The 27,469-nt window shown below is 37.9% G+C and overlaps 1 protein-coding gene across 2 annotated transcripts in view; it reads left to right on the top strand.

The window, feature by feature from the left end:
* The window catches only part of LOC121959522 (atrial natriuretic peptide receptor 2), a 71,298-nt gene that overhangs the window by 19,186 nt on the left and 24,643 nt on the right, over positions 1 to 27,469 (top strand). For both annotated transcript variants that reach the window (XM_042508868.1, XM_042508869.1), the window contains exons 3-11: positions 600 to 713; positions 1,137 to 1,272; positions 3,145 to 3,239; positions 6,780 to 6,915; positions 8,269 to 8,353; positions 18,165 to 18,285; positions 19,837 to 19,911; positions 21,998 to 22,075; positions 25,174 to 25,278. In XM_042508868.1, coding sequence (XP_042364802.1) covers positions 600 to 713; positions 1,137 to 1,272; positions 3,145 to 3,239; positions 6,780 to 6,915; positions 8,269 to 8,353; positions 18,165 to 18,285; positions 19,837 to 19,911; positions 21,998 to 22,075; positions 25,174 to 25,278 — 945 coding nt within the window. The remainder of the gene's footprint in view (positions 1 to 599; positions 714 to 1,136; positions 1,273 to 3,144; positions 3,240 to 6,779; positions 6,916 to 8,268; positions 8,354 to 18,164; positions 18,286 to 19,836; positions 19,912 to 21,997; positions 22,076 to 25,173; positions 25,279 to 27,469) is intronic.

Here is a 27,469-nt window from a genome sequence, read left to right on the forward strand (position 1 = left end):
TATAACAATGTGCAATTTGAGTATTATTTCCATGTGCAATATGTAAATTGGTGTTAATATATTTTTTAACTTTTGAGTTTTGTGTCATTTTTACATTATTTATATTGTTCTTCTGCTTTATTTATCTTGTACATACCTGCTTTGATATCCCTTTGCTGCTGTAACACTATTATATACTATAATAAACAATTATTTTACATTATTAAATTGCTAAAGCCAGTTAGCTGCTCGCTCATTTAGCAGCTTGTGACCCTCAACCACAAAAACAAATGTTTAACTGACCATGCCTAATGCAGTTTGGTTTTTGATATGCTAAAAATTAAAATGATCACAGCCTGAGCAAGAGACAGGGATTTTTAGCATTATTGACGACTAAAAGCGAAACAGAGCAGCATGTCAACCATTATATAGCCTACTTTTACAATCATTTTAATACTTAATATTTTAACAAGACTATATAAACTGCTACATAACTGTTTTATATTACAGTTTGGATAAAAAAACACTCATAAAAATGTGTTTTTGTGTTATTCAGTGTCTTGTTCAGTCTAACACATTGGATATTTGTTAATGTTTTTCCCTCTCTGTGTCTCCTCCAGTCTGTTTTCGTCATAACGTACCGGCCTCCTGATAATCCAGAGTACAAAGACTTCCAGAGGAAACTCCATGCCAGAGCTCACAGGGATTTCGGTGTGCATTTGGAACCCTCACTGGTGAGTTACAGCCTATAAAAAAACAGCATCACAACCTCGTTAATCTTTTATTATATTCTGTGCAGAAAAATCCCAACTGTGCTGAGTAATTGGTAGCAGTTAATGTTGAATGATGTTGACAGTGATCTTAGCAATTAATACTTTTCCTTTCATTACTGCTTTGATCCCAGGCAAGTACGGTGTCTCACAAAATCACATTAAACTGTATTTTTTTCCAAAAGAATGATCCTTTAGTGTGTTTGTTGATATTTGGCCAAAATCTTATCATTTAGAAGCAGGCTTTTACATGCTGACTGAAGAATAGGAATTTCCTTCTCTTAAATTTTTCTTTAATTCCATCATTTAGGTCTTTAATGGCAGCTGTGGTATTTCACAAAATGTCATTTTTGCTGGCTCTTTTAATTTATTTCTCCCTCCTTGCAGATGGACTACATCGCCGGCAGCTTCTATGACGGTTTCGTGCTGTACGCAATGGCCTTGGATGAGACGCTGGCAGATGGTGGAGCCCAAAACGACGGTATTAACATCACTATGAGGACGCAGAACCGTCGATTCTGGGGTGAGCAATTGTTATATGTTTTGCGAAAGTGCCAAAAACTGCAATTCCTTGAATGGCCACTTGAGGCTTGCTGCAATAGCGGGTCAGTCTGCATAGTCAATAGTAATGGAATTACGAACGTAAATGTGCGAGCTAAGCAGCCAATATTGACAGCTCTGTCCGTCCGTAATTGTGTCCATTGTGTTCAAAAATTAACATAAATATTTGTGTCTGAAAAGTTAGATTTTTCTCAAATTCCCGCACTGAAGCAGAGAAACGTCAACCTGCAACTAGACAGAAACACTATTAACTTATTTTACCAACTCTATTCAATCAGCAATGACAATATGCACCATAGTGCAGAGTCAGAGGCAATATCTCAGACAGCCTAAAAATATTGTTGTTATTGGGGACTTTTTTGAACTACCTGAGGCAAATCAAAAATATTGTTGTCATTGATTTTATTATATGTTTTGCTTTTATTTTTATTGAAAATATTTGTATTTTGTATGCCTCCTAATTTTTCTGAGTATCAGCATCAAGTTAGAAATTAAAACATAACTCCAGGTTCCCGTAGTAAAGACTTAGCCATAGCTGTAGCTATTCTAGTATGTTTTTAATTCATGAATTTTACATTTTCATTGCCCAAAAAAGTATTTTTCAGCATTTAGTTGAACTGAAAGACCCTCTAAGGACTCGGATGTTTAGTTTTTTAGTAAAAACATTTTGTTTTAATGGTTTTAAGCCTGGAAATAAGCATTAGCATTATCACAGTTAATCATAGCTGTAAATGCACTGTGCCAACTAATCTAGCTGCTAGTGTTAGCTCCCCTTTTGTCCAATTAAAGTCACTTCCGGCTCCAAAAGATCCAAGATAACTGTAGACAAAATGCCAAACTTGAGGCTTAAAAACAGGATCCAGAAAGTAAATGAGTGACATTGTGGTGGCTACATCCATTATTTTAAACTGTCTATGATTTTCAGAGACAAAAGTTTGCCTGTTTTATTTTTTTGCTGTTTTACGCACACCGTGTTTTGTTTTGTTTTTTTTCGATTTGTGTGCCACACCGATTCCACACAGATATGCATGAATGTGACCTCATGCCAAAATGTGAGCTTGATATTATTGTTAAATATAGTAAATTCAGGCGTCATTTTGCCATAAGGCTGTGGCTGCCTTTCAGATAAAAGAGACAAACAAAGCTCTCCAATAAACATGCAGTGACGCTCAGTGACCAACGCAGCGGACTGTTATTAGAAAGCTCTATTGAAGCCAAAATGTGATAAAATATATAATCTTCAACACAATAGTGTTATTGAACAGTTATCATTTAACACACCAGTATGTATTCCATCTGATGTTGGTGCTCACACACTTCCTTGTTTACTTTGCCCGCTGCCAAATCTGCGTTCACATCATATTGGAAGAAGCAGAACAATGGGATGTTGTTTCAGATTAAAAGGGCTGATGAGGGCTGTTTTGCTCAGCATGATGGGAAAAAAACAAGGGGAAAAGGGCCTGTGTTGAAAATAATGATGGAAACTTTCACTTTATTATTGTGGATGTTTTGACAATGTAACCTGACTTTACAGAAGCAACAGCTTTTTCAAATAATTTCTAATAGAGGTCACGTTACAACGATTTTTCAACCTTTTTTTTTTTTTTTTTTTTTTTACCATGATTAGTAGTTAGAGACGAGAAGAATGCACACTGTGTATACTATAAAGTGATAAAATGAAGTATGCATAGTAAACACACACACAAACACAAACACTTAAAAATGACGATGAACCTTACACATTTGAATGGGAACAGATGTATGAACACTTTTCATTTTGTTTAAGTACTGTATATGATGTTTACCCTTAATATGATATTATTTATGTTTATAGGAGTTACGGGACTCGTTACCACAGACCACAAAAATGCCAGGGATATAGACGTGAACCTGTGGGCGATGACCAACCAGGAGACCGGAGAGTATGGGGTAAGCAATGCTTTTTCCGTTACTGGCCATAATTCGCTGTGTGTATTATGTGTGCGGGGGGTAGCAAATGACTGAAGTGACATTTTGATACGTACTATTCCTTTAAGTCTTTTATGCAATGTAAATAGATAATAATTTTCTACCGTGGTGAGCAATGTTTTTGCATGAAAGACAAAGTTTTCACTGGATTTGATGTTTGGAGGGAATTGATATGGAAATAATAGAAGTCTAAGAGTCAAAAATAAACTCTGATATTTGATAGGCTAGAACTAAGGGGCCATTTTACATGGCAACGCTTGCATGAAATGTTTCGATTTGGCCTTGCATTCACACAACAATGGAGTTTTGGGAGCCTGAAAAAGCAAACTTTCAAAACTGGGTTCCAGAATGTAATTTTCTGAAAAATGGGCAATTTGTGGATCCTGTGAGAACGGTGATTTCAAGGTTGCACGTTGGGCGTGGTGTTTCTCTATGGTGTGTCATTACAAAGTTACACCGCCAACTACTGGCTTGGCGTGCATACTGCAGTATTTTGGGCTGATATTGGTTGTTTTTGTGGATCTGTATACAAGAAGATAGTTTTCACAATGTTTTTTTTCTTAAATGCAAAGGAATGAATTTTCTGTTTTTAGCAGGGCTGATCGCCTCTAAAAGTGGCCTAAGGTGAAGAACGGGGGGGTCAGCTGAATCAACGTGAGCTCATCCGTAGCCATCATATCTTCACACTTGGGCAGCCTTTAGCGTTGTATCTTGACACAGCGGTTTGGCTTTTTGGTTTATGCAACAAAAGGTTATGGTTAGGAAAAGATGTGGTTGACATTATTCATGTCAGCAGACTTATGTGACCTAACGACTGATAGGTTGAAGTAACTCAATACAGACTTTTAGTTTCACACGGGACACAAACACCTGTCTGCTGGGTAAATGTCCTGTGCTTGTTGGACCTGTCCATTCCCACTCCCAACTGTCTTAAGCAGACTTTCTTTCTCTTCATAATACATCTGTTGCTCTGTACGTCTAATAATGACACAGATAGGTCTATTTCAGAGTTGGTTGATGGTCCTGTGTGTCTCATACGGACACTTCAGAGTGCATTTTGTGTCCGTTCTGGGAGTGAGACCAGGCTGCCTGAATGAAACAAAATTTCTGCTGACGCTTTACTGGATTTTATTTTCATGAATGCTACATTGTGCATATTCTGGACCATTTTGCAGGAAAATGATGGAAAAATAGAAAATATGCAATTTACATGTGTCTTTTATGAAACCTGTGTTTGGACTGTAATGAGCGAGTGGAACAATGCACCCGGGGGTTTTTACACAGATTGTCGCAGGGAGCTTCAGCAGTTTAAAAGCTCGTTTGGCACAGAGACATGTTTGCTGGGCATGGACTGGGCTGATAAGCAAATGAGGAGGGACTTTTTCTTGCTTACCATGTTATTATTATTACTCAATTTTCACAGTGTGAGTGCTTATACCAGAGTTACCAGAGTTTTCACAACCAGACCCATTTTTGTGATACCGTTCTTTAGAAAATATGCATTTTTGTATTTTTTTTTTACTCATCATATAATCAAATACTGGGCTGCGCAGATAATAAATATCCATTTTAGCTGTTAGTTTGGCTTCAGCATGTAAACACCAGATAGTGTTAGAGGACATCCGATGTTAACAGTTGACCCGAAATCTTCAAGATTGATATCAAAGTTTCAGAAAAAGTGTGCTTATAAATGCAGCTGTAGAATCATAAAACATGTCATCTACAAAAAAAAACGTATTGATATAAACTGTAAAACCTATACATGAATCATTTTTAGTCCCAGCATGGAGAGGTTTTACACATGTGTCTCTTATCACTCTAATGAGCATTTTCTCTGAGTTCTTTTCAGTGCAATAGTTTAAAAACTCTTTGCTCGTGTTTGCTTGTGGACGCATTGAGAGCAAATGGATATTACTATCTGGGACATATTTCGGGGTCGTGACTTCTCTAATGATAAGATGCATAAAACCTCAAACTTCCCTCACAGTCCGATGAAAATATTTGTGTATGTTGCGCTCTGCAAACACTGTAGTGAACTGCTCAAGTGTTTTTTTTTTTTCCTCTAAGGGTAGGAGAAGTGGGTTAGCTCGATTTGACTTCAGTTAGAATTTCATAGCGGCCCTCAGAGGCTGTCAGCGTGACTTCCTGGTCTCATTTATCCCCGGCTTTTAATTGGTCCATTTGTATGGCCGATTGACCCGAGTAGCCGGCACCAGCCTGGTTGAAAACATCACAGGTCGGTTTCAGCTTTCAGGATCTCCATCTTCTGAATGTAATAAAATGTCAAAATGACTCAGGCAAATTAGTTTAATGGAGTCGTTGTTGTGTTGAGTTGTTTTTACATTTTCTGCATTGTTTGTTATCTTTGTTTTTTTTCCCTGAAAGTGAACTCCTATATCGCCACATATATTCCATTTTTTCCATATTTGCATATTTTATGTATTCCTCTATGCACTCTCAATGCCATTTTTTAGGGGCAGAGTTAATAAGCAAAACTGTCCATCTCAGCTTGCAGACTTGAAGGCATTAGCGGTTTCCAGAGTGAACACAAGATGAGCTTGTTTTTTTTTTGTTTTTTTTGGCAGTGTAGTAAACATAGCCCCTAGTGCAGCTATTTCAGACGCCGCTCCCCCCTCTGCCCCTTCACCCATCACATTCTGCATTGTTTTGATGACCCTCTGTAGGGGTGACGGCCTTTAAGGTTTTAGCAGAGACGACGCAACCTGCTGGGAGCATGGGTGGAAAACATAAAAACCCCTCCGGCTAGTTAGAAACACAGGAGTCGTGTTTCACAGCAGGACAACAGATGTACCGTCAAAATAAAGCTCACACACAAGCTGCTCACTGCGTTGGTATAAGAGGCATGAAAGAGACTGCAGATGTGCTTGTCGACTAAATGCTAATCAGTTTCCAAAAAATAAATCTTGATTAACTTGAATGTGTTAGTTGCTTTGATTTGATTTATTTAGCACATAGGTCATTGTTTTGACAAAGTTTAAATATTTTTGAGATACTAACCTAATATTATGAAAAAGGGTGTCATTATTTAACTCATTATTCTGAGATACTAAGTCAAGATTTTGGAAAGTTTCTATTTTTTTGAGATACAAAGTGTTTATTGTGAGGAAGTTTCCTGTTATTTTGAGATTCTAAAATTAGAATTAATATTATTTAATTAATAATTAAAACAATCATTGAATGATTATTCATCATCATTTTAAAGTCATTATTTTGAGACCCTTTTCCATTTGCTCGAGAAACTTTGTTGTTGATTTGAGAAAGTTTCTTATTATTTTGAGAAACTTTGTCATTATTGTGAGATCAGCAAGTCATTATTTTTCAGATTGCATTAGATTTATTGTCACATTGTTTCATTATATCAACATACAGGATCATTTTTTTTCATTGCACTGATGGAAACATGGTGAAGTGAGCTGACATCAGGCTGCAAGTATCTTTATTTTTATCCATTTAAATGTGTATTTCCTTCTGTGTTTGCAGATTGTTGCTTACTACAATGGAACCACCAAAGACATAATTTGGTCCCAGACAGAGAAAATCCACTGGCCCAACGGGGGTCCACCACTGGATAACCCCCCCTGTGTGTTTTCCACAGACGACCCCTCCTGCAATGACGGTATGACAACTCTGCCTCATTCATCGTAACAACACACTTAACACTCTTTTCACAGTTACGGCTGATAAACCTGTTTCTGAAGTATTTTCTAGAAACAAGCTACATAAGGTCAACTAATGAACATGAATTTCAGGAAAATTGCGTGAAAAGATTTATGACAATGAAGCTCATGCACGGCATTATCGCACATTTAATGGCAGAATATTTCTCTTGACTTAGAGCAAGATTGAATCGTTCATCAGATGGATATTACAGTGCACTAATGTTTTGTTTATATTATCACTCTCATCTCGCTCTGATATTTTCATCAACGCTTTGATGATAAATGTGTTGTTTTTCCTCAATTTTATCTCAAATCTCTCCCTCAATGAAGTGAAAGAGCAAATGTAGAAGTGTAATGTTTGCTTGAATAACAAGCAGTGTGAAAAGTGCTGGAAATGGCCTTTGCTGCATGAACAGAGTGACAGTTTCAGAGGGATATGTCACAGATGATAAACTGAGGAGGAAAACTGCTGCAATTATAAATGTATTTTGGTGTGAAGTCGGGATAATGAGTGGAGGAGTCATAAATCTGATTCTGTCACACAAATCTGAAGCCATCCGCAAATAATTTGCAGAGTTGAGAGCCTGGGTGGCGCCTTCTGCAGTGTCACTTTCAGCACCAAGGACAATGAATGTTCAGGGATTTGATTAAATATATTGACGATTTACAGTTAAACAACAAAGTGTCAGAGTCTCATCTACAGAGCAAAGACACAGAGAAGACCAGTGCACTGCAGTTGTACTTAGTTGTGTCCTGGCTGCGCAAATCCTGCAGTTGAAATCAACCTTCTCATCTCGTCATCATTTTAAGAGAAACACAAACACAAAAAAACAACCACCGCTCTGACTCTCCTGCTGCGTTGATTTGAGTCGTAATGTCTGTTCTACTCTCATTCTGTTTCTATGGAATCTGCTGAATATTATAGATTTAATTGCTGGTTACATATCATCCATTCACTGTTTCTTGAATGCAGTGAAATGAAACATGCTCTTCTGTTATTAGTGTCCGAAATTATCTTCCTCCTAATGATGAATATCATCTTATCCTGTGATTTACAGCAGGTGGTTCAATTAGTCTCCATTAGGGCGTAATATCAGGAATGTCAGAGCTGTGTAATTGTGTGAAATTGTTGCTGGTATTTTTGCGGTCGACAGATTGCTAAAGCAGTGCAGCTGAACGTCAGGAGGTCACAGCTGTGAAAAACACAGCACAGTGCTTTTCTTTTTCTCTTTTCAAACATATGAATGTGGACATCTGTTGAACACATGAGAGGCAACTAAGTGTGGGATCGTTTCTTCTCCTGTTTCCAGGTCATCTGCCAGTTCTGGGTATTGTTGCTGTGGGATCCGGCTTAGCACTCATCATTTTTGGGATCTCCAGTTTCCTCATTTACAGGTGAGTTTGATTGCACCGAGCCGACGCTTCCTGTCTGTGCTGCTTTTAGCCCAAACGGCAGAAATGCAGAGATTGAGAGATTGAGAGAGAGAGAGCGAGAGATAGATGTGTGTCTGAAACAGAATTTATGGGTCATGCTGCTATAGGTGCCACTGTGGTATTTACACAATTGTTGCCACGGCAACAGCTCAGCAGGTGACGGCATTAAAGCAGCGGTGAAGTGTGTTTAAGCTGCCAAGTGAGCTCATATACTGGCCTAGAACAACCCTCGCTGCTATTCACACTTAATGATCATTAGTGTGTTCATTAAGTTTGTTTTCTTTGCGCTGGATTAAAGCTAAATGCCACCTACTTTAATAATTCACACACCGCTGAGGTCAAGATGGAAATGATCAGCCAAGGTTATGTTTGTGCTTCTGTCAAAGGATTACACGTTTGTTTGTGCGTTGTTGTGAGTCTTTTGGTTTTCAAAATCCTATGAGAGGAGCGCAAGGATGTTTGGTTTCATCTTGAAAACAAGGCTGTGTTTCTTACACTGCAGAAATATAAATATTTTGTAAATCTGCCTCTGGGGTAAAGAAACTTTTTAATTTGCTTTTAATGCAGAGCAACTGTTTCAAATGTGATAGAATCGAGTGTTTATGTGATAGATACTGACAGTCGCATTTCTAGAAATTCTTGAAAGAAGAAGCACCTCATGTTTCTTACTCTTTTTCCAAGTTTAAGGATTTTTTGGAGTTTTACCATATTGAAACTGAGGATCGCAGGATAAAAGGTGTCATGTATTGCTAAGATGGCGAAGCTCCGGTGGTGGAGTGGCCTGGGTTTGAACCCGGCCTGCAGACGTTTGCTGCATGTCATTCCCTCTCACTCTGCCCCCTTCCCTGTTGTTTTGCATCTGCTCTATCATAAAGCCGATTAAAGTAAAAAAAATATTTAAAAAATTAGATTGTAAAGCTCTTTGGGCAAATTTTTGTGCTATAAAGAAAACATTGACTTAACTTGACTTGACAGGGCTCAATAATAACTTTTAAAAAGTGCTGGCATAAGATTCGGGTTGCCAAAACTGAAAATATGGTTGCCATTTTTAGTTTAATTCAAGTAATTAAGATACTATACAGTTAAAATCTGATAAAAATGTGACATTAAAGAATGTTTAAAAGCTTTATATAGTTTGTGTTGTATTTGATATTGTACTGATTTTGAATCCTAATGCCCAATGTATACATCTGCGGAAAAGTGTACGCAGAGCTCTGCAGAGATGGTTTACAGGGCTCGCAGAGAGCTGCAGTGATGTGCTGCAACCTACTGAAAATTGTGATTTTTGCAGCAGGCACCAGATGTTGTAACCATAAGATTGAAGGGGGGGGGGGGGGGGTTTCAGAAAGTTTTGGTCCCAACATGCTTGTGTGAAATTACATGGTACATGCAATCTGCTGTAGTACTATGTAGGACTTGGCATATGGAGAAAATCAATATTTTACAATATTTTTGATAAGTTTTTGAAGGTTTGAATACACTACTACATTCGTTCAATCTTTATTTAGCTCTCATTTATAATGACGTCGAGAAAAATACATCACACAAAAATACAAGTAAATGTGAACAACAAGAAGATTAATACAATTATTTAACCTATTTAAAGCATTTAAAACAATACAGTCAAAATAAATCAAAATAATTACAATTTAAGATGAGAGTAGACATTCTAGATATTACTATATCCAAAATCTAAGACAATTTTTAGTCTCATATAACAGTACGGATATAGTTTGAGACACTGTGCTTCAAAATATGGTCACATACATTGTTTTTCAAATAGAAATCATATACATTTTTACATAGACTGTAGACGTTATTACAGGAACCAAAGGGGGATTCAGGCGATGTGGTATAAGAGTTAGAAAGTCCACTCTGGGTGGGGGGGACGGGTCAAACCAAACTGGACTTTAATCTAGGAGGTCTGTGTTCAAAAAAAAAAAAAAACCTGCAAAATTTAGCATTCAGTTATTTTAACAACTAAATGTAGTATGTTGACATATGTTACACTATGAATGGATTTCACATGATGTATCTAAAGCAAAACTGCAATCTATTTCTTAACCTTAAAAACTTAAGAGTGTTAGTTTTGGTGCAACTGCGACCTTTTCACAACGTTAACCATATGTACAAAACTGTGACTGTTAATGGTCATATACGAGCTTTTCTGTCATCCACGTAGTAGTTACACTAATTTAGTTCCTGTAGGCCGTATTTAGAGGTATTAACCAACAACTTGTGGTCATTTGGGTAAGAGGTCTCAGTATCAATATATATTACACTGTCCTACGAAAAAGTATTTTGGGGTGTATATTTAGTGTTTGCTGTCCCTAATTTTTAAAGGCTTTGTTAAAAAGTATTTGCTGCAGAAGGCTGAGAATTGGTTGCCGATTTCTTGTTGCACATGACCACCTGACAGCCCGGTTTAATTGTCCCTATAGTCACTGAATACCTGATATCCTGCTTACATTGTACAACTACTTATCTACATCTTTCAGTGTGACTGTTTTTTGGGGCAAAAATACAATCATATCATCATGTGGTGAGATAAGTTAACCTTTATTAAACAGTTAAATGAATGAATATAATGTGGAAAAGAGATCTTTGGTGTCTAGTCAGACATTAGAGGAGGGTGGAGGAATTTGCACTCATGACCTCAGTATATCTAAAATCCAGCCAAGGCTCTGTATGGAAACAAATCGATTCACATTCAATCCAATTTTTCCACTTCTTTCCAGAAAACTGACTGAACAGAAATAGCTTACTGTGACTTGTTTTGCAGTCTTTTCACTCACTAGTTTAGGTTTACAACACAGGTGGCACCAACATCTTTAATAGAAATCCTGCAGACTATGACACTGTTTAGTTAGAAATAAATGGAGTACACGCTATGTAATCAGGTGTTTAAATAAGTGTTAGTGTTCACTGCCGCCCCCGAGCAGCTGTGTGTCTTGCAGATAAAATAATCGCCTGCCTCATTTCTAGTGGTTGTAGCTTTGTTCTCTGCATTCAGCTGTGAAAACAAATGAAATCGTTACAGTGTCCCGTGTGGCACGGTCTACATGTTTATGGAAGTCATTCTGTGATTGAGCCCCATTCAATTACACAAGAAGTTAATCATGCATGCCCTTAGCAATTAAGCCACTGGAAGGATTGCTAAATTCTGGGTAATGTCACGGGTGAAATCTGCATGTAATAAAAGAAAATTAATGTTTCTATTTTTCCCTTTTCCATCACTTCTACAAGGATGTATTTACATAGGCGGTTAATTATATCCACAGCGAATAAATGTAATGATTTTTATGTAAGGAGGAGCTGATTTATGTGCCACTACACAGCTCTAACTAACAAATCACACCAGTAATCTGATTACTTTTCTAATACTGACTATTAACACAAACAAGTGTTAATCACCAGCCAATCAGAGTGGATTTTGATCAGAGGAATGGTGGAAGAAAGACGGAGGAGCAGCTATCCGCCTGAGGTAAATCCACCAAACCTGAATCTGAGTGATAATGTTCAATATCAAATAAACTAGATGCAGAGTGTGCACCTAATTCTGAAAAAAATTGACATTTTCTTCTCTTTTTATTTCAGCTTCGAGTTCAGCAAGCACAGCATGGCTTCCTAACAAGATAGCTAGTTTTCCTGGACTCTTGGCCAGTAAGTTTCATGAAATATGCTCTTCTTTTTTAAAAAAAAATCGATGTGACTTATTGCAACAGATATCTATTTCTGTTATGGGAACCCAACAGGGAAAATCTGTGATGCATTTTTGGTCCTGACCCACAGTTTTTGCTCTCTGCTTGAGTCAAACTATATTTAGATTCCTCATTTACATAAATGACAGTTTAATATATGCAAAGCTATTTCTCACAGACCTGAACATGTTGTCTTTTATTGGATTTTGAGGGCATGAATCTGTAAATGTAAACCTCCCGTTCAAAGTAAAAAGCATAAAATAAACCATCACTTGAGGCTTTTCTGTGACAGCTCTGTTTGATAGCAAAGGCTAACAAATCACTTCCTGTTTTTGCAGACACCAGTGAGCTTTGCTGACGGACAGAGAGGCCGAGCTGTTTACAGCCGTCTGTAAGATCAACCAGCTGCTGAGAGGCCTCCATGTTCAGGGCTCGACCTTTAAAAACACCACTAAAATGTTTAAAAAAGTTTTTTTAAACAAAGAGTTTTGTCACTGTTAGTAGTTATTCTCAGATCAATCAACCTCGGGGTCGCTTGATATGCATACAGGGATGCAATTTATAAGAATGATATAGTAATATTTATTTTATATATTTTTAATAGGAAAAATTAAATAGAAAATATATTATCATTTCTGTCCAATTATATTTGTTACGGGTTTGTACTTTAATACAAAAAAATTTTATACTCAGATTAATTATATTTTTAATAGCTGGGGTAACGGGATTTATTAATGTAGTTCACAGGGAAGAGGAGATTAAAGGGACAGTTCACCCAAAAATCCAAAATACATATTTTTTTCTATAACCTGTGGTGCTTTTATCAATCTAAGTTGTTTTGGTTTAAATTGCAAAGTGTTGGAGGTATCAGCCGTTCGGATGTTTGCCTTCTCTCAAATTAGCAAACGTTACGGCTCAGCTGAGGAGGACGGCATTATTGTTTATACCTTGCGCTGTCTGGGTCTCTTGTTCATAGATGCATGGTCTGCCATGCATCTACCTGCTTTCCAGTGATTCAGTGAGCAGATATAGTTCATTAAAAGAAAATTTAAACAAAGAAAAACACACATGTAACTACTCACAACAAGGTCTGTGGATCATCTTGAGTAATCGGCTTCATATTTTTAACAAGATACAGTGCTGTTGATTTTTTTTTTTTTTTTACCCCCCATTTTACCCCTTTTTTTTCTTTTTAAATTGTTTTTATTTTCATTTTTATTTCATTTTTGACGCCTTGAGATCCATAAGACAAATGCGATCTAGTTGCATTATTTTGGGGTGACGGCAGTTCCTACTTGAAACTGCTTACAACAAGGTCTGTGGATCATCTTGAGTTACCAGGTCATCATTTTTTATTTCATTTAGGTTTTTTTCCATTTTGTTCTTTCTTTTTATTTATTTTTTATTTTTTCCTTTTTTTTCAATTTTGTTTTCTTTTTTTTTTGGTGCATTGAGCTCCATAAGTCAAGTGCCATGTAGTTACATTATATTTAAGAGAAGGCAGACATCTCTACAACCAATATCTTCAACACTCATCAACTCACACCAAAACAATCGAGACTGATAAATAGCAATGTGTTTTTTTTTCTTTTTTTAAATAATGGGTTGAACTGCCCTTTAAGAAACCCCAGATTACTCTGTAATAAACGAGGAAGCTCTTTACTGTGAAATTATTGATTTATTTTGTATCAGAAATGGGTGGCTGGTTTGGTAGTAGGTTGCGCTTGTAACATGATGCAGCTCGCAATTATTTCCTGTGTAAAATGTCCACAATAGTAAAATATTGTGAATTTAATAAAGAGCGACGTGTAATGAAATGTCAGTTTCTTTGTATTGCTTTGTGGTGAAACAAGCACTGCAACAAACCATTTGATGAGTCATTTAACCTCATATTCAGACTGACGTCTTTTCTTTTTAAGAAGAAGCAGAAGAGAAAAATGTTTACTGAAAAACTTCTTAAAAAGTTTAAAGAATGGCTCTTTCTGAAATTTCAGCACTGGGGGGCAAATATGACCAAACCTCCCACATGAAATGGGAGGATTGGGGTTCTCCACCTGGAAAGTTTGAGTGTCAAACACATAATTTCCTGCATTCTGTTGATTTTTTTGCATTGATTTAAAATGGAAATGTGTTTCATATTGTTAAAATATAAGAACTTTGCTACTTTTATGTTTGTACTGGGGGGGGCAAATGCACGATCTAAATATTGTGGGGGACGTCGTCCCAGCCAGGGTTTTCTGTGGATCCTTAAAACATCTTAAAAGTAATTTCATTCATTGATCAATAAAACAAGGTATTTATTGGTATTAAAATGTCTTCAATTGGGGCCCAGTAGCTTACCCAGCAGCGCGGGCGCCCCATGTACAGAGACTTTGTCCTTCTGCTGCAGCGGCCGTGGGGTTTGACTCCGACCTGTGGCCTCTGGCTGCGTGTCGTCACCTCTGTCTCCCCTGTTCAATCTTAATCGGTCCGTAATATGAAAGCAAAAAGCCAAAAAATAATCTTAAATCAATCCTTCAAAAGTCTTGAAAATGCTAAAATAAGGGAAGTTAGATTTTATCTTTTTTTCGATGTTGCATTGTAAAAAACTTGTGTGTGTGTTATATACATATATACAGTATATGTATGTGTGTGTGTGTGTGTGTGTGTGTGTGTGTGTGTGTGTGTGTGTGTGTTGTGTGTGTGTGTATATACATACATAATATGCCGAGTGCCTCTAATGGCACCAAGAAAGTCCTTTTCTGTTTTTCTTAAACTTTGATTACTCTAACATTGATCTTATATTTCATTCTGAGTTTCTTTTTAAAAAGCCTTTAAACGCCTTTAAAGGCCTTTAAAAAAGTTTTATTGTTATTTAAAAGTACAAATGAAAATCAGACAGTTGAACAATAGTTCAACAGGGAGATTAGTCTTACAGATCGGAAACTTGCTATAACTTACTAACTAACATTGATCATATATTTCATACCGAATGGCTTTAAAAAGTCCTTAAAAGCCTTAAAAGTGACTTTCATGAGCTGTAGAAACATGGCCACCCTGAGGTGACTGCGCTGGTGTATTATTGTTGAAACAAGCTGATTTCTATGAGAAACTCCAAGTTACTCAAGTCGTCCACACTCTAAAAAGCATGCATGCTCACTGATTTCTACTTTTCGTGGAGCATTAGTTTCATTTAATCTTGAGTCACTCGTAGGTTTAACCTGGTCGGCAGCTCTCAGTTGATCTTGGAGTCTGGTGTGCAGCAGCAGTGTGAGGGGATGTTGAGCAGAGCAGCGGCCGCTCTGTTGTTTTAATGGAGGGGTTGGTCCAGCAGAGGTATTCACATATGGGACTTATGAAACAATAGACCCAGTGTGGAGCCCCACACTTTGCCCCTCTGGCTGCCAGAGGTCTCTAAACGAGGCTCCTTAAATAGAGAAAAATACCTTTTTTTTCTGGTGGTGGTGGATGAGGCTGGAGGGCACCGGCGGTTTAATGGTGTTTCCTGCCCTCAAAATGGTTGCACATAGGCACAGTTTGGAGTATTTGTAGACACAAACAAGCATCCGAATCCCCTTTAAGTTTTTAGACTGCACAGTTTTTGCCTGGTTAAAAGGAGGTATAAATAAAAGAGCCACCTTTGGGGCCAACTGGGAAGGTTTTGGGGGAAACGCGGTGATATGCAAACGCTGCAATAATTTCCTGCAGCCATCTGGAAGTGTTTTACACCTTTAAGATTGTGTTGGAATGTATGGCCTCTGCTCGTTTTTCATGTCTAAGTGCTTCAAACTCAAGTGAATTTCCTCCTCCCACGCCCCCCCCAAAAAAGAAAACGCCCCTGTTTTCAAAACTGTGGACTAATAGTTTTATTTTTTGCTGTAAATCATTAAGTATCCAGAAACAGCAGCTCCTCTGAGATTTGTCCCAGATGTGTTGACTCGCTGCCTCTTCCCCTCTGTGGTGCTTCGTGTTTGCCACTCAGACTGATAATAAACAAACAAAAATAACACCCAAAACATGTCAAATATAACTGACGTGAAAATTACAAGATTAATTAATTTGGTTTAGGTTGTGTGGGCAGACATTTGAAGGCTGTTTGTCGTCGTCGAGCAGTTTAATTTATCCACCCATAATTCACTGTATGGAGGAGTGATCCGAGAAAAAAACGGGTGAACGATGGACCTCATAACTGTATTGTATCATTTGAGAAATGACACTGACTGGCCAAATTTATTAACATATTATGCAAAGCTCTTGTTGATTTTGAGCCCATAAATAGGATGATAGCCTTTTGTGTGGCATTTTAGGGTTTTCTATGTTTGCTTTTCGTCCACTGAAACTCTGTTGTTGTTAAAGTTGAGCTAAAACAATCATAAAATGCTATTAAAGACATTATTCTTACTGGTTTTAGTGCTCCAGTTACTTTGAATCTGTCAGGTTTAAGGGTCATTTTTACAGTGGTTGAGTTATTTTTGCACCAGTGTTAGCACTAACATGAGGTTAAAACATCTGAGTCCGCTCTCAGTCAGTTTGTTAAAAATAAAGAGCGTGGGAGTAAGAACTGAAGTGGATTTTAATCTTCATCATGGCTGTCATTGTTTTTCATTTCTCTAAGAAGAAAAGACCTGTGAGTCATCAGAACAAGTGCCTTTATTTTAAGAAAAAAGACGGATTTCTCACAATGACATTCAACTCATCATTTGGAGTCGTAGACTCTCAAAGAGGCATCAGAAATGGTTAATTTGACCTTCAAGCAACATTTCTATTCACCTAAAGCTACTGATATAAAACCTGTTGATTTCCCTAAACTCCAGTATAGGTCTTTACTGTGTAATGTTTTTGCATATTCAGCATGAGTTTGACAGAAAGAGCCCTTTGTCCAGGACTATAAAAAACACCTTAAAAACTTTTCCACTTCGTCAGAGTTCAATAAGTAGAGCATATGGACTGGTAAAGTTAAAATCTAATAAAATTGCAAACACACAAGCCGCATACATAAACACATGTACGTCACTACATGCAAATGCTGCATGTGAAGCGTTTTGCAATCAGAGCTGAGATCGCTCAGGAAATACCATCAAAGAGAGAGAGATCAAATGTAAAAGCACAAATGGAGTCTTTTTCTTTAAGATGACTCGCCAGATTGAATTTGTGTTGTTTTAAATGCCATATTCCTCAAAATAAAACTGTGAGTCAACAGACCACCCCTGCGTCTGAAGGATCTTTATTAATTTATTTTGTCTGTATAAAAAGTGAAATTAGAAGGACAGCACTGCGTGCAGAAAGATGAGGTTCAAAAGTTATGATTCTGTGTTAAAAACATCAGCTTACTCAGCAAAAATCACATCCACTTTATGTGCCACTGGGCCTCATGCAGCATCATTCTCTTAAATTCCTCTTTATTTTCTCATATTTTATCTTAAATTTCAGAGAAGCCAACTTCAGATGCACCAAATGTTATTAACCCTCCAAATCTGCACTAACCCAGGTGTGCTCAATGATGAATATTACTTAATAAAAGGTAACGCCCCCTTAAACACACAAGAACAGGTGCTGTGCCGTGTGCAAATATTCACACACAGAATATGCCTAAAAACTGGAAAGGTACCACAAAAAAAATCAGCACAACTTGCAGATATACATCAATCAATAACCACTGTATAATAATAATTATAATAATGAAAATTAATTAATTGATAATAAATATATGCATCATGTGGTACAGCCCTACTATGTTATGACAACGGCAGTAACAAACACAGATAGACATAAAAAAAAAAATCTGTTTAAAAAAAGGTATTAAATCAATATCTGTGATTTCTATAAATGTCATGTTAGCAGCAGCAATGGGTGAAGTATTCAGATCCTTTACCAAAGTAAAAGTACTAATACTAATACCCTTTAACTAGTAAAAGTTTGGTTTTCTAAATGTTAAGTAAAAGCAGATATCAGTTATCATTCTTGTTAACTCCAAACAAAAAATCAGGGGAAATTTGTTTGCATTGTGCTTCAAGCATGAGGCTCCATGACCCTCTGTTCTTTGTACTGCTGACCTTGTTGATTTCAACACCTGGCTTTCCCTTTTTTCTCAGGAAACTGAAGCTGGAGAAGGAGCTGGCTGGAATGCTGTGGAGGATTCGCTGGGAGGACCTCCAGTTCGAGAGCCCCAATAAATACCACAAACGAGCCGGCAGCCGCCTCACCCTCTCACAGGTAGATTATCGTCTCAGACACAGATTAACGCACCCGCGCTGTCAGACAAAATATAATAAAAATGTTCAGGTGAGGTGACAGAAAACAAAAAAGCGCTTTACGGCTTCTGGGAGTTAAAAACCAAACACACCCACATGATCTCATATTAAAGCTGGCAGCCCTGAACATAATTCTGAGATTTATATCGCCTTTTATTCCGTCAGTGTTGCTGGCACGACCTCCAATGGGTGATTAACAAGTTGTTGTTCTCCTGGCAGGTTGCGTTGCCTTTTCTGCCAGTGGGAAAGACTCAACACTGGGTCCACAGTACGGGTCAACTGATATTGGTTTTTCAGGGCCAAAACCGATACAGATCTTCTATGAAAATTATGAAAATTATATACATATATAATAATAATAGTAATAACAATAACAATAATAATAATAATAATAATAATAATGATAATAATAAATATATTATTATTATTTACATAATAACAGTTTAAGGTAAAAAATTAATTTAAAAATGCATACAAAATATCAATAGTAAAAATAAGTAATAAATAAATAATAATGATGATAAAAGAATGCACATACTTTTTGATTAATTAATTTTATTGGTGCTCGTTAAAATAAATCACAGGTGCAGATAATCTGCAAAATGCCAAATATCGGCCCTGATAATCGGCCGGGCGGATGATCTGTCGACCCCTAGTCCACAGCTTTCATTCATACAGTTATCAGTGTTGAGATGTTGCTGTTGTAAAATTAGACCCACCAGGAATTGAAGATGCCGACATGTTTGTTTACACACTTAATGTGCTGCGTATTCAAATGCAGTTAGTGGTTTTTCTTAAAAAAAAAGCAAACACTGCAGCCCGGAGAGAGTCCAAATCCTTTGTTAGTTCACACACATTCCTGAAAGCTTTCCCAGTGGTTTATTGAAGGTGGCTGGCTTTTGCGGTGGCATATTAAATGATTGTTAAAATAAGCCCCCCGTCTGGCCCTCTTCCCTAAATATATAATACCTCATCACGTTCCTCAAGTATCAGGTTCTGTTGTGCCGAGGGAGCTAAATGCATCTCCGTCCCACACGTGCAAGCGTTCATGAAAAGCACATGCACACACCTTTTTCATTACTGCTTTTCGGTCCAATTCTTGGGATAATGCGCGTGTGGAAAACGCAGTAATTTTCCAGACCGATGTATTTTCCAGCGTGCCATGTGTTGCCAGCATTTGCATTCTATACAAACGTGTAGTTGACTGTGCTGGCTGTCTGTGTGCTCTGCGCCCACTTGATTTTTTATTCACTCTGTGTGCACTGCAGACATTTGCCCAAGGACTCGAGTCGGTGTTATAAAAACTGAAAACACTTTATTTTCTCAAACATAAGTGAAAGGCAATTTCATGTTTCACTGAGAGAGGTATTTTGGATGTCATGGGATGAAACCCTTTCTGTGTTGCAGTGAAGTGGAAGCAGACTTAAATGACCGAAAATTTAATCCTCTTTGCTCTAATCTACACTCTTTTTTTTCTTCTTCTTCTTCTCACTACTCCTTTCCACCTTCTCAGAGAGGCTCCAGCTACGGCTCCTTGATAACTGCCCATGGAAAATATCAGCTATTTGCAAAAACGGGCTATTTTAAGGTAAGGCTTAGTGAGTTCTGACATTTTCAACTCCTGCGCACTCCTTTCCCACCCACACATGTGCACACTCGCAGAGAAAGCCGGAGAGCTGCTGGTGAGGAGAGAGAAAGAGAGAGTGTGGGCGAATTTAGGTAGTTGGTTTTAATGTGAGCTGCAGAATGCTTCAGTTTTTTTTCTCCCCTCTTTCTTTGTTTCTACACTCCCGCCTCACAGTCTGGACATGACCATCAACTTGTTACTGCTGTTAATTTATACGTTTAACCCTTTGAAACCTGGATTCTTGTCCTGCGATCAGACGCCTTTCACAAGCTATTTGACCCTATGAAACCTGAGCAAGTTAGTTCATTTAAAAAATAAAAAAAACATGGGGGAAAAGGCAATGAGCGACTTGACAAGAAAATGGCCCATAAATGTCAAGAAATTAGGGGGAAAACATGACTTCAAAATTTATTTAGAGAAAGGACGAGAAAATATTTAAAAATAATAATAATAAAATAAGAGAAAATTCCAAACCATGTTTATAATTATTATTATTATTTAGAAATATTCTTAACTATTTTTTTTTGGTTGTATTTTCCATTTATCTATTTTTTTTTATTGTTTTATTTTTTACTTTTTTTAAATTTTCAAACTTTGTTTTTGCAAAATTTCAGGCAATTTAATTGTAACTTGTAACTTACTTTGATGTTTTTGTAAGAAATTAAGCCAATTTGCTAAGGTTTCAAAGGGTTACGGTGGAGGAGGTGTGAGGAAATGTGAAAAAATGAGCCCTGGATAATGGCTCGCCTTGTGCATGCAGGTTTTATATAAATGCTGATGTCATGGCACAGCTTGAATGAGTTATTTGAGGTACACTTCTCAAATTTAATACAGGGTAGATGTAATCAAATCTGACACCAAATCTAAGACAGACAACCTGCAAATACTGGAAAATAACCTCTGAAATGTCACAAACCTATCAGTGTATGTATATTTCCTTTTAGATAAAAGTTAAAGCTCCCACACGGACTCACATAAGAAACTGGTTTCATGGTTGCTACAAGAGTTTTCCTGCTGTCTGTTGCTCTGAGATATTCACCTTTCGTACTTTGTTTACTGATCCTCACAACAAATCAAAGCAGCAGATACAATCCTTCTTCTGCAGCAAACTGAAAAAGGCCCCACATGTACCTGCAGGCTATACTGCAAGATGCTGCTCTCTCCTCTGAATGCTGCTTTAATGCTCCTCTCCCCTGTTTCATGCTCCTTGTTTGCACTTTTTATAGTATCAGCATGATGCTTTTGTTGTTTTTTCTTCCTGCCTTATTTACATGTAAAGCAGAGCATCCTTGTCATGATTTTAAAGGGACCGTTCCAGAGTGTTGCAGATATCGGCCGTGGAGATGTCTGCCTTCTCTTGAATTTAGAAGGTAGAAGGTAGATTTATTAGTCATTTTTTAAACAAAGTTTAAAAAGTGAAATTTCATTTGTCCTTGATCCTGCTACATCTTTGGATTTGAAGGACGAGTTGATTAAAATCAGCAGCTACTATGATAATTCCTTCTGGTTCTGTGGGCATGTTGCTACTGATTGTATTATTCAATTCCTACAGTGCATTTTTTGGATTTGCATCAGATTTTTGAGTCCTTATGGCTCCCAACAAGGTCCATCTCTCCAGTGCAACAGCTTGATCTGGGATGTTACGGGTTAACCACATCTCTGTGAAGATGTGTGGTAATCAGCAGTCTCTGATTTCCCATTGTTAAGTGAGTGTTAATCACATCTTATCCATTCTCCTGCGACCGGGCATTAGCCAGAAGAAGGCTTGGTAGAGGAGCAGTTCTCGGTCCAAGTCGGGTCAGCCTTGCCCTGATGCCAGCTCCCCTGCCTCTCTTTGTCTGGCGCTTTCAGTTTCGTTTCAGACATCTCTACCACCGATATCTCCAACACTCTGCATCTTACAGCAGCGCAATCTAGACTGATAAATAGCACTACAGCTAAAGTGTGTGTTTTGTGATTTTGGAGTGAACTGTATCTTCAAACGTCTTCATAAAAAGCCTTTCAGTTTTGTCCCTCACACTGGATTCATTGCTCTCTCTGTACACAGGGGAACCTGGTGGCCATCAAACATGTCAACAAGAAGAGGATAGAGCTGACCAGACAAGTTTTACTGGAACTCAAACATGTAAGTGTTCATTTAACATCTGTAATTATTATTATTTTTGGTCATTTTAATGGGTTGATTTGATTATTTTGCATTAATCAAGTCGACTTTTTTTTGTTTTTATAGCCAAAAATCACAGATGTTTCAAAGAGCATTACAATCGGTGCATCATGCAAGACTATTGTGCTTAAGGAATTCTCATGTTTTGTTTTTTGTTTTTTGTGGGGGATTTTTGTCTTATTTTTTTAGGTCCGAAATGCAGCTGCAAGGGTTTGAATCCGCCCTCTGTCCCTTTGCTGGTTTCCAGTTACATTACCTCAAGAATACAGTTAAAGTTCATCATAGGGAGTTACTCAACAGCAGTTTTTTACTCAAGATAATCCACAGACCTTGTTGTGAGCAGTAGGTTCATTTTCTCTCTACTGAACTACATCTGCCAACCATATCACTGTGCAGATGGAAGCGTGCATCAGCTGCTTGTAATGATAGCTACCTCAGTGGTGTTGGGTGAGCTAGCAGTAGATACAAGACTAGACTTTCTTCTTCCAACAAATCCAAAATTCTTGCATTTGGTTATGAAATCCATCTGAGAGACCGCTGGCTTGTGCTGTTGTCAGAGTGTTTTTCAGTGGCCTCTGTGTGACGAGAGCCAAGCGCAGAGACCTTGGAGGTGAATTCTAAAAAAAAAAGAAAAACCTTCCTCTCCATCTCAATGAGTTGTATTCAGCAAATCATTTATTCACTCACTAAAATAAAACAACCATGAATTGGCATCATTGTACTGAGCACTGCAGGGAAAAGACCTTCATGCAAGGTTCAATCACTCCACCTGCTTTACAAACCGAGTCCCTGAAATGTTTCACCACAACAGCACAGAATATTCTTTCTGACTCAGTAAGACAGTAAGAGCTTTATGTTTTATTGCTAAAGGAAGTTTGCAGGAAGGTGGAGTGAGCTCTTTGTTATCATGTTTGACCACAGCAGGATGTTGTTTGTCAAAGAGTCCTGAAACCATCTCAATACTCAACTTGTTCTGCTTGGGGGCCACTTTTGCAAAATGACAGGAGTCCAGAGGCAAATGGCAGCAGCCCTATGCATGTTTCTAGGATTTTAGGACATTTCCAGGATTTTAAGACATTTCTACGACTTTGGGATGTTTCCAGGATTTTAAGACGTTTCTAGGTTTTTAGAATGCTTCTAGGTTTGTAGGACATTTCTAGGACTTACAGATATTTGTGGATTTTAGAGCATTGCTAGGATTTAGCACATTTCTAAAATTGTAGGATGTTTCTAGGACTTCAGGACATTTCTAGGATTTTGGGATGTTTCTAGGATTGAAACAGATTTCTATTACTTTAGGATGGTTCTAGGACTTTAGGATGTGTCTCGGATTTTAGGATGTTTTTAGGATAATAACACGTTTCTTGGATTTTAGGACATTTCAAGGATTTTATGATGTTTCTAGAATTTTAAGACATTTTTAGGATTTTTAGATTTTTCAAGGATTTTACCACATTTCTTGGACACCTCAAGGATATCAGGATGTTAGAGGCATAGCTAGAATCTCTGTCGGAGGATCCTTGACCTTTTTTTTGATGCTGTTTTATGCACTCTGGCACCCTATTTATACTGAAAGTACGAAAACAATTTCCAATGTGAATCAGTTTATTTTCTTTGTGAATAAGAAAATCGTTACAGGGCCACCCGACACCCTTTCGGGGCCAGATTTGGCACGCGTAAGTTGAGTATCACGTAAACCGTTTCTTCAGCATCATCGAGCTGTAGATGTAAAAGGTCCCTTCAGCTTTCAGCTGGGGATTATTTACAAGGGAGCGATAAGGAAGCTGACGGAGAAAAATGCATGTGGTTTGGTGATGGAAACACAGTGTGGCACCAGGAAACCCGTAACTCAGAAATTACATGGGTGCTCATGAACAAGATGGATGCTCACAGGGAAGATTTTTGGCCATTTCTTCACTTTCTTTTCACTCGGCTCCGCTCTGTATTTTTGGTCCCTTTTCCGTGTGAGCTGCAGCCCGCCGGAGGAGAGCAGTTCGGGCTTCTTGGACGCCTCTGTGGCCTCTCGGTCAGTCAGCAGGCACACATGGGAGAGAGGCTGCTGTCTGAGCTGGCAGCTTCTCAAGACGCCCCGGGGGCCTGATCGGCTGTCAAACCTCAGCTCATGAAAAAGCCAACCAGATGGGGGAAGAGACGGGGCCTGCCAGTGGAAACTTAACCACTTGTCTTCCAGCACTCTCCTCCTCCCCCCCCCCTTGGTAGTGGCTCTCCTCCCCCCTCCTCACCAGTGTGCAGCAGGGGAAATTATATAGGCCAAAGGGTAGGCTAACATCTCCAGAGCCGTGAAACAGAAGCGACAAACTCCCTGGTTTTGGTGTGAGAGCGTCTGTCGCTCAGCGTGCTCAAAGAAGAAAAGCACACTGTTGAAACTGTGAACACGGTTTTTGAAGTTTCATGCTGGCTGCAGAAAGATTGCCTTTTTTCTGAAGCTGCTTCTGTCAGCGCTCACACAGGCTGGAATGAAAGAAAAAATGTTCATGTTTCTATAAAAGAAAATCACTGGGCTTTTTCACACTTTCTCATAAAACAAACCTGCCAGAAAATGTTCCCTCTTAATCACTTAACCTCAAACGTCTCCGTTTTCATACTCTCTGTATTAAAAGTGATTCATGTTTTGGAAGACACCTTGTATTGTAAAAACCAGTGTGTGATTGTGATCATTTTCCATGTGGTGCAGTTTTACACGCTCTGCTCTGATATTCCGGCTCCGTACATCCTCTCAACACCTTTTTTTTCATCATCCTTCGCACACAGGCTCATTCATAACCTCCGAGGGGGCAATTTATGCACATGCACATGTTTCAACAGGGTGCCCTGAGCAGGAATGCGCCTCAACACGTAGAAAAAGACGCCGTGCCAGCTAGCCGACTGCAAATAGACTATTTTGATGAACTCGCTGGCAGCGTTATTCGCAAAACTCTGTGTATAAATGAACCATCAGTCCTCTCCCCCCTCGTCCTCTGTTTCCATGGGGTTTGGGAATGTGATGTTTGGAAAGAGTTACACTCACAGTTGCAGTGTGTTTGTGTGGTTATTTTCAGATGAGAGACGTTCAGTTCAACCATCTAACCAGGTTCATCGGAGCCTGCATCGACCCTCCGAACATCTGCATCGTAACAGAGTACTGTCCCAGAGGCAGCCTGCAGGTAACGTCCCCTGCCACTCTACTTTTATGCATTACTTTTGTTACACATAGTTGTGACAAATGACTTTTTTACAGTTTCAAAGTATGACTGATGGGCTACTTAAAGTCAGATTCCACTCAAAAATACAGTATGTTTTGCTCCTTGTAACATGAATGTTTGAGAGAAACATGACTGATGTTTGTGCAACGTTTCACACTAAAAGATTGTTTTTACACTCATCTGCAATGAAACTTCTGAAATGAAATATACTTGCATATTCATAGATTTTGGAATTTTGCATAAGGGAGAAGTAGTAATTTTAAGAAATTTAACGAGGTAATTGTATCTTTTTTGTGGAAAAACCACACAAGACACAGATTATTATTCATACAAGGGTATTTTTACAAGTCTTGAAAAATGTCTGGAGGGGATCTATAACAGAAAAAAAACTTTTTAAAAACTCTTCCACAAGAAAAACTGAAAGCCTCCGCCTCTGCAGAGGCTGTCCAATCCTCTTTATCGATCATTTGACAAATTTAGAATTTCTTGAGAAAGTTTAACTTCTATCAGTAGTGCAACAGAAAATAAAAGGAGTAGTTCAACATTTTGGTGATCATCTGGCTCCAACCTCTCCTATGTGTGAATACGGTGATTTTTATCATATTTTAAATGGAATATCTTTGGGTTATGAGCTTTTGGTTAAATAAAAAAGCACTTCAAAGAAGTCACTTTAGCTTTAGAAAATTTTGATCAGCATTTTTCATAATTTTACAAACTAATATTAAGAAAATGTATGAATCTATAATGAAAATATCTGTTGGTTGCAGCCCTGTACTTATGCCATATTTTTTACATTTAAAGAAATCCCTTTCTTGGCACATGACCAAACTTTCCACCTAATTTTACCAGTTTTTGACTTTGTCTGAAATCAACCCAATTCCAAGAATGAATTTTGGCATTGTACGTTTCTGCAAAACGCAGATACATTACATTTAGAAGTAATGTAATTCATATAAAGCTGGATCGACATCAGTCTTTCTTGTGCTGCGTCCAGACGCCTTTCACAAGTATCTTTCCTTTGAAACTTGAGCAAATAGGTTTAATTCTCTCCAGAAACATAGCAAATGAGATGAGAAAATTGCAAGAAACTGATAAAAAAAAAAGTGACAAGAAAAATGCCTGTAAATTAATGTTAAAAATAGGAGCGAAAGAGAAAAAAGAATATATATAAATATCTAAAATTATTTTTTAAATGGGTTTTGCTATTTTTTTAGGTAATTATACTTTTTTTATTATATTTTTGGGTAACTTCTTCATATTTTTGGAAGTTGTCAAGCTGATTGTTCAGGTTTCAAAGTGTTAATACATGAAAGGTTTAATTAGATTCATCACTGAATGAGAGGTTTCTAACAGAAGCCAACTGCTGGACTTTTCTTGTTGCAGAACCACGAGAGTAAACAGTTTTAGCGTAGACAACCTCGTCAAACTGCTATTCCTGGCAGTGTTTGTACCGACCTCTGCCCACTGAGCTCCACAGCAACAAGTGAAATCTTCTTATTTAGTCTGCAGTGAGGTTACAGTACGTGCAGAGCTCACCTTTGAAGTGTGACATATTTTTGTTCTTGTCTCACATCCAATCTTTTGTATTTTTTTATATTCCAAAGAGAAGTACACATGATGCCTTAAGTGAACTTGCTCTTGGCCTGCGCTCTGTGTTTCTGACTCGCCAGCTGCTTCTTAAAATGGATGAGCTGGGAAACGATGGGAAACTCAGCCGTGATCCTCATCACTCACACTTAGAGAAAGACTTTGTGGGAGAGGCAGATAGCTGCAACTGATTTGTGCAGCAGATGTGGCTCGATGTCAAAGCTGCACCCAGATTCCAGTAACTGGCCGGCTGCAGGGCATTTGAGGGTAACGTCCTGCAGGGCTTAATGTGTGACCCTGAGGGTGAAAAAGAATATATCGTGTCTGGACTGAAGGTGTTTCTTTATTGAGTCCCAAAATAAACATTAGTCCTGTCCTGGCTGGCCAGAGGCTCTTGAAACTAGATTTCAGGGTTCCCTTCGGATCCTCAACAAGTATTAAAGACAATCTATTTATAAAAACCTTAGGCCTTAATTGGTATTAAAATGTATTAAATCAATCAGTTAAAAGCCTTAAAAAATGTTTAAAAAAATTTAATTTTTTTTTCAAAAATTCAGATTTTTTC

This window comes from Plectropomus leopardus, chromosome 20 (assembly GCF_008729295.1).
Source record: "Plectropomus leopardus isolate mb chromosome 20, YSFRI_Pleo_2.0, whole genome shotgun sequence".
Lineage (NCBI taxonomy): Eukaryota > Metazoa > Chordata > Actinopteri > Perciformes > Serranidae > Plectropomus > Plectropomus leopardus.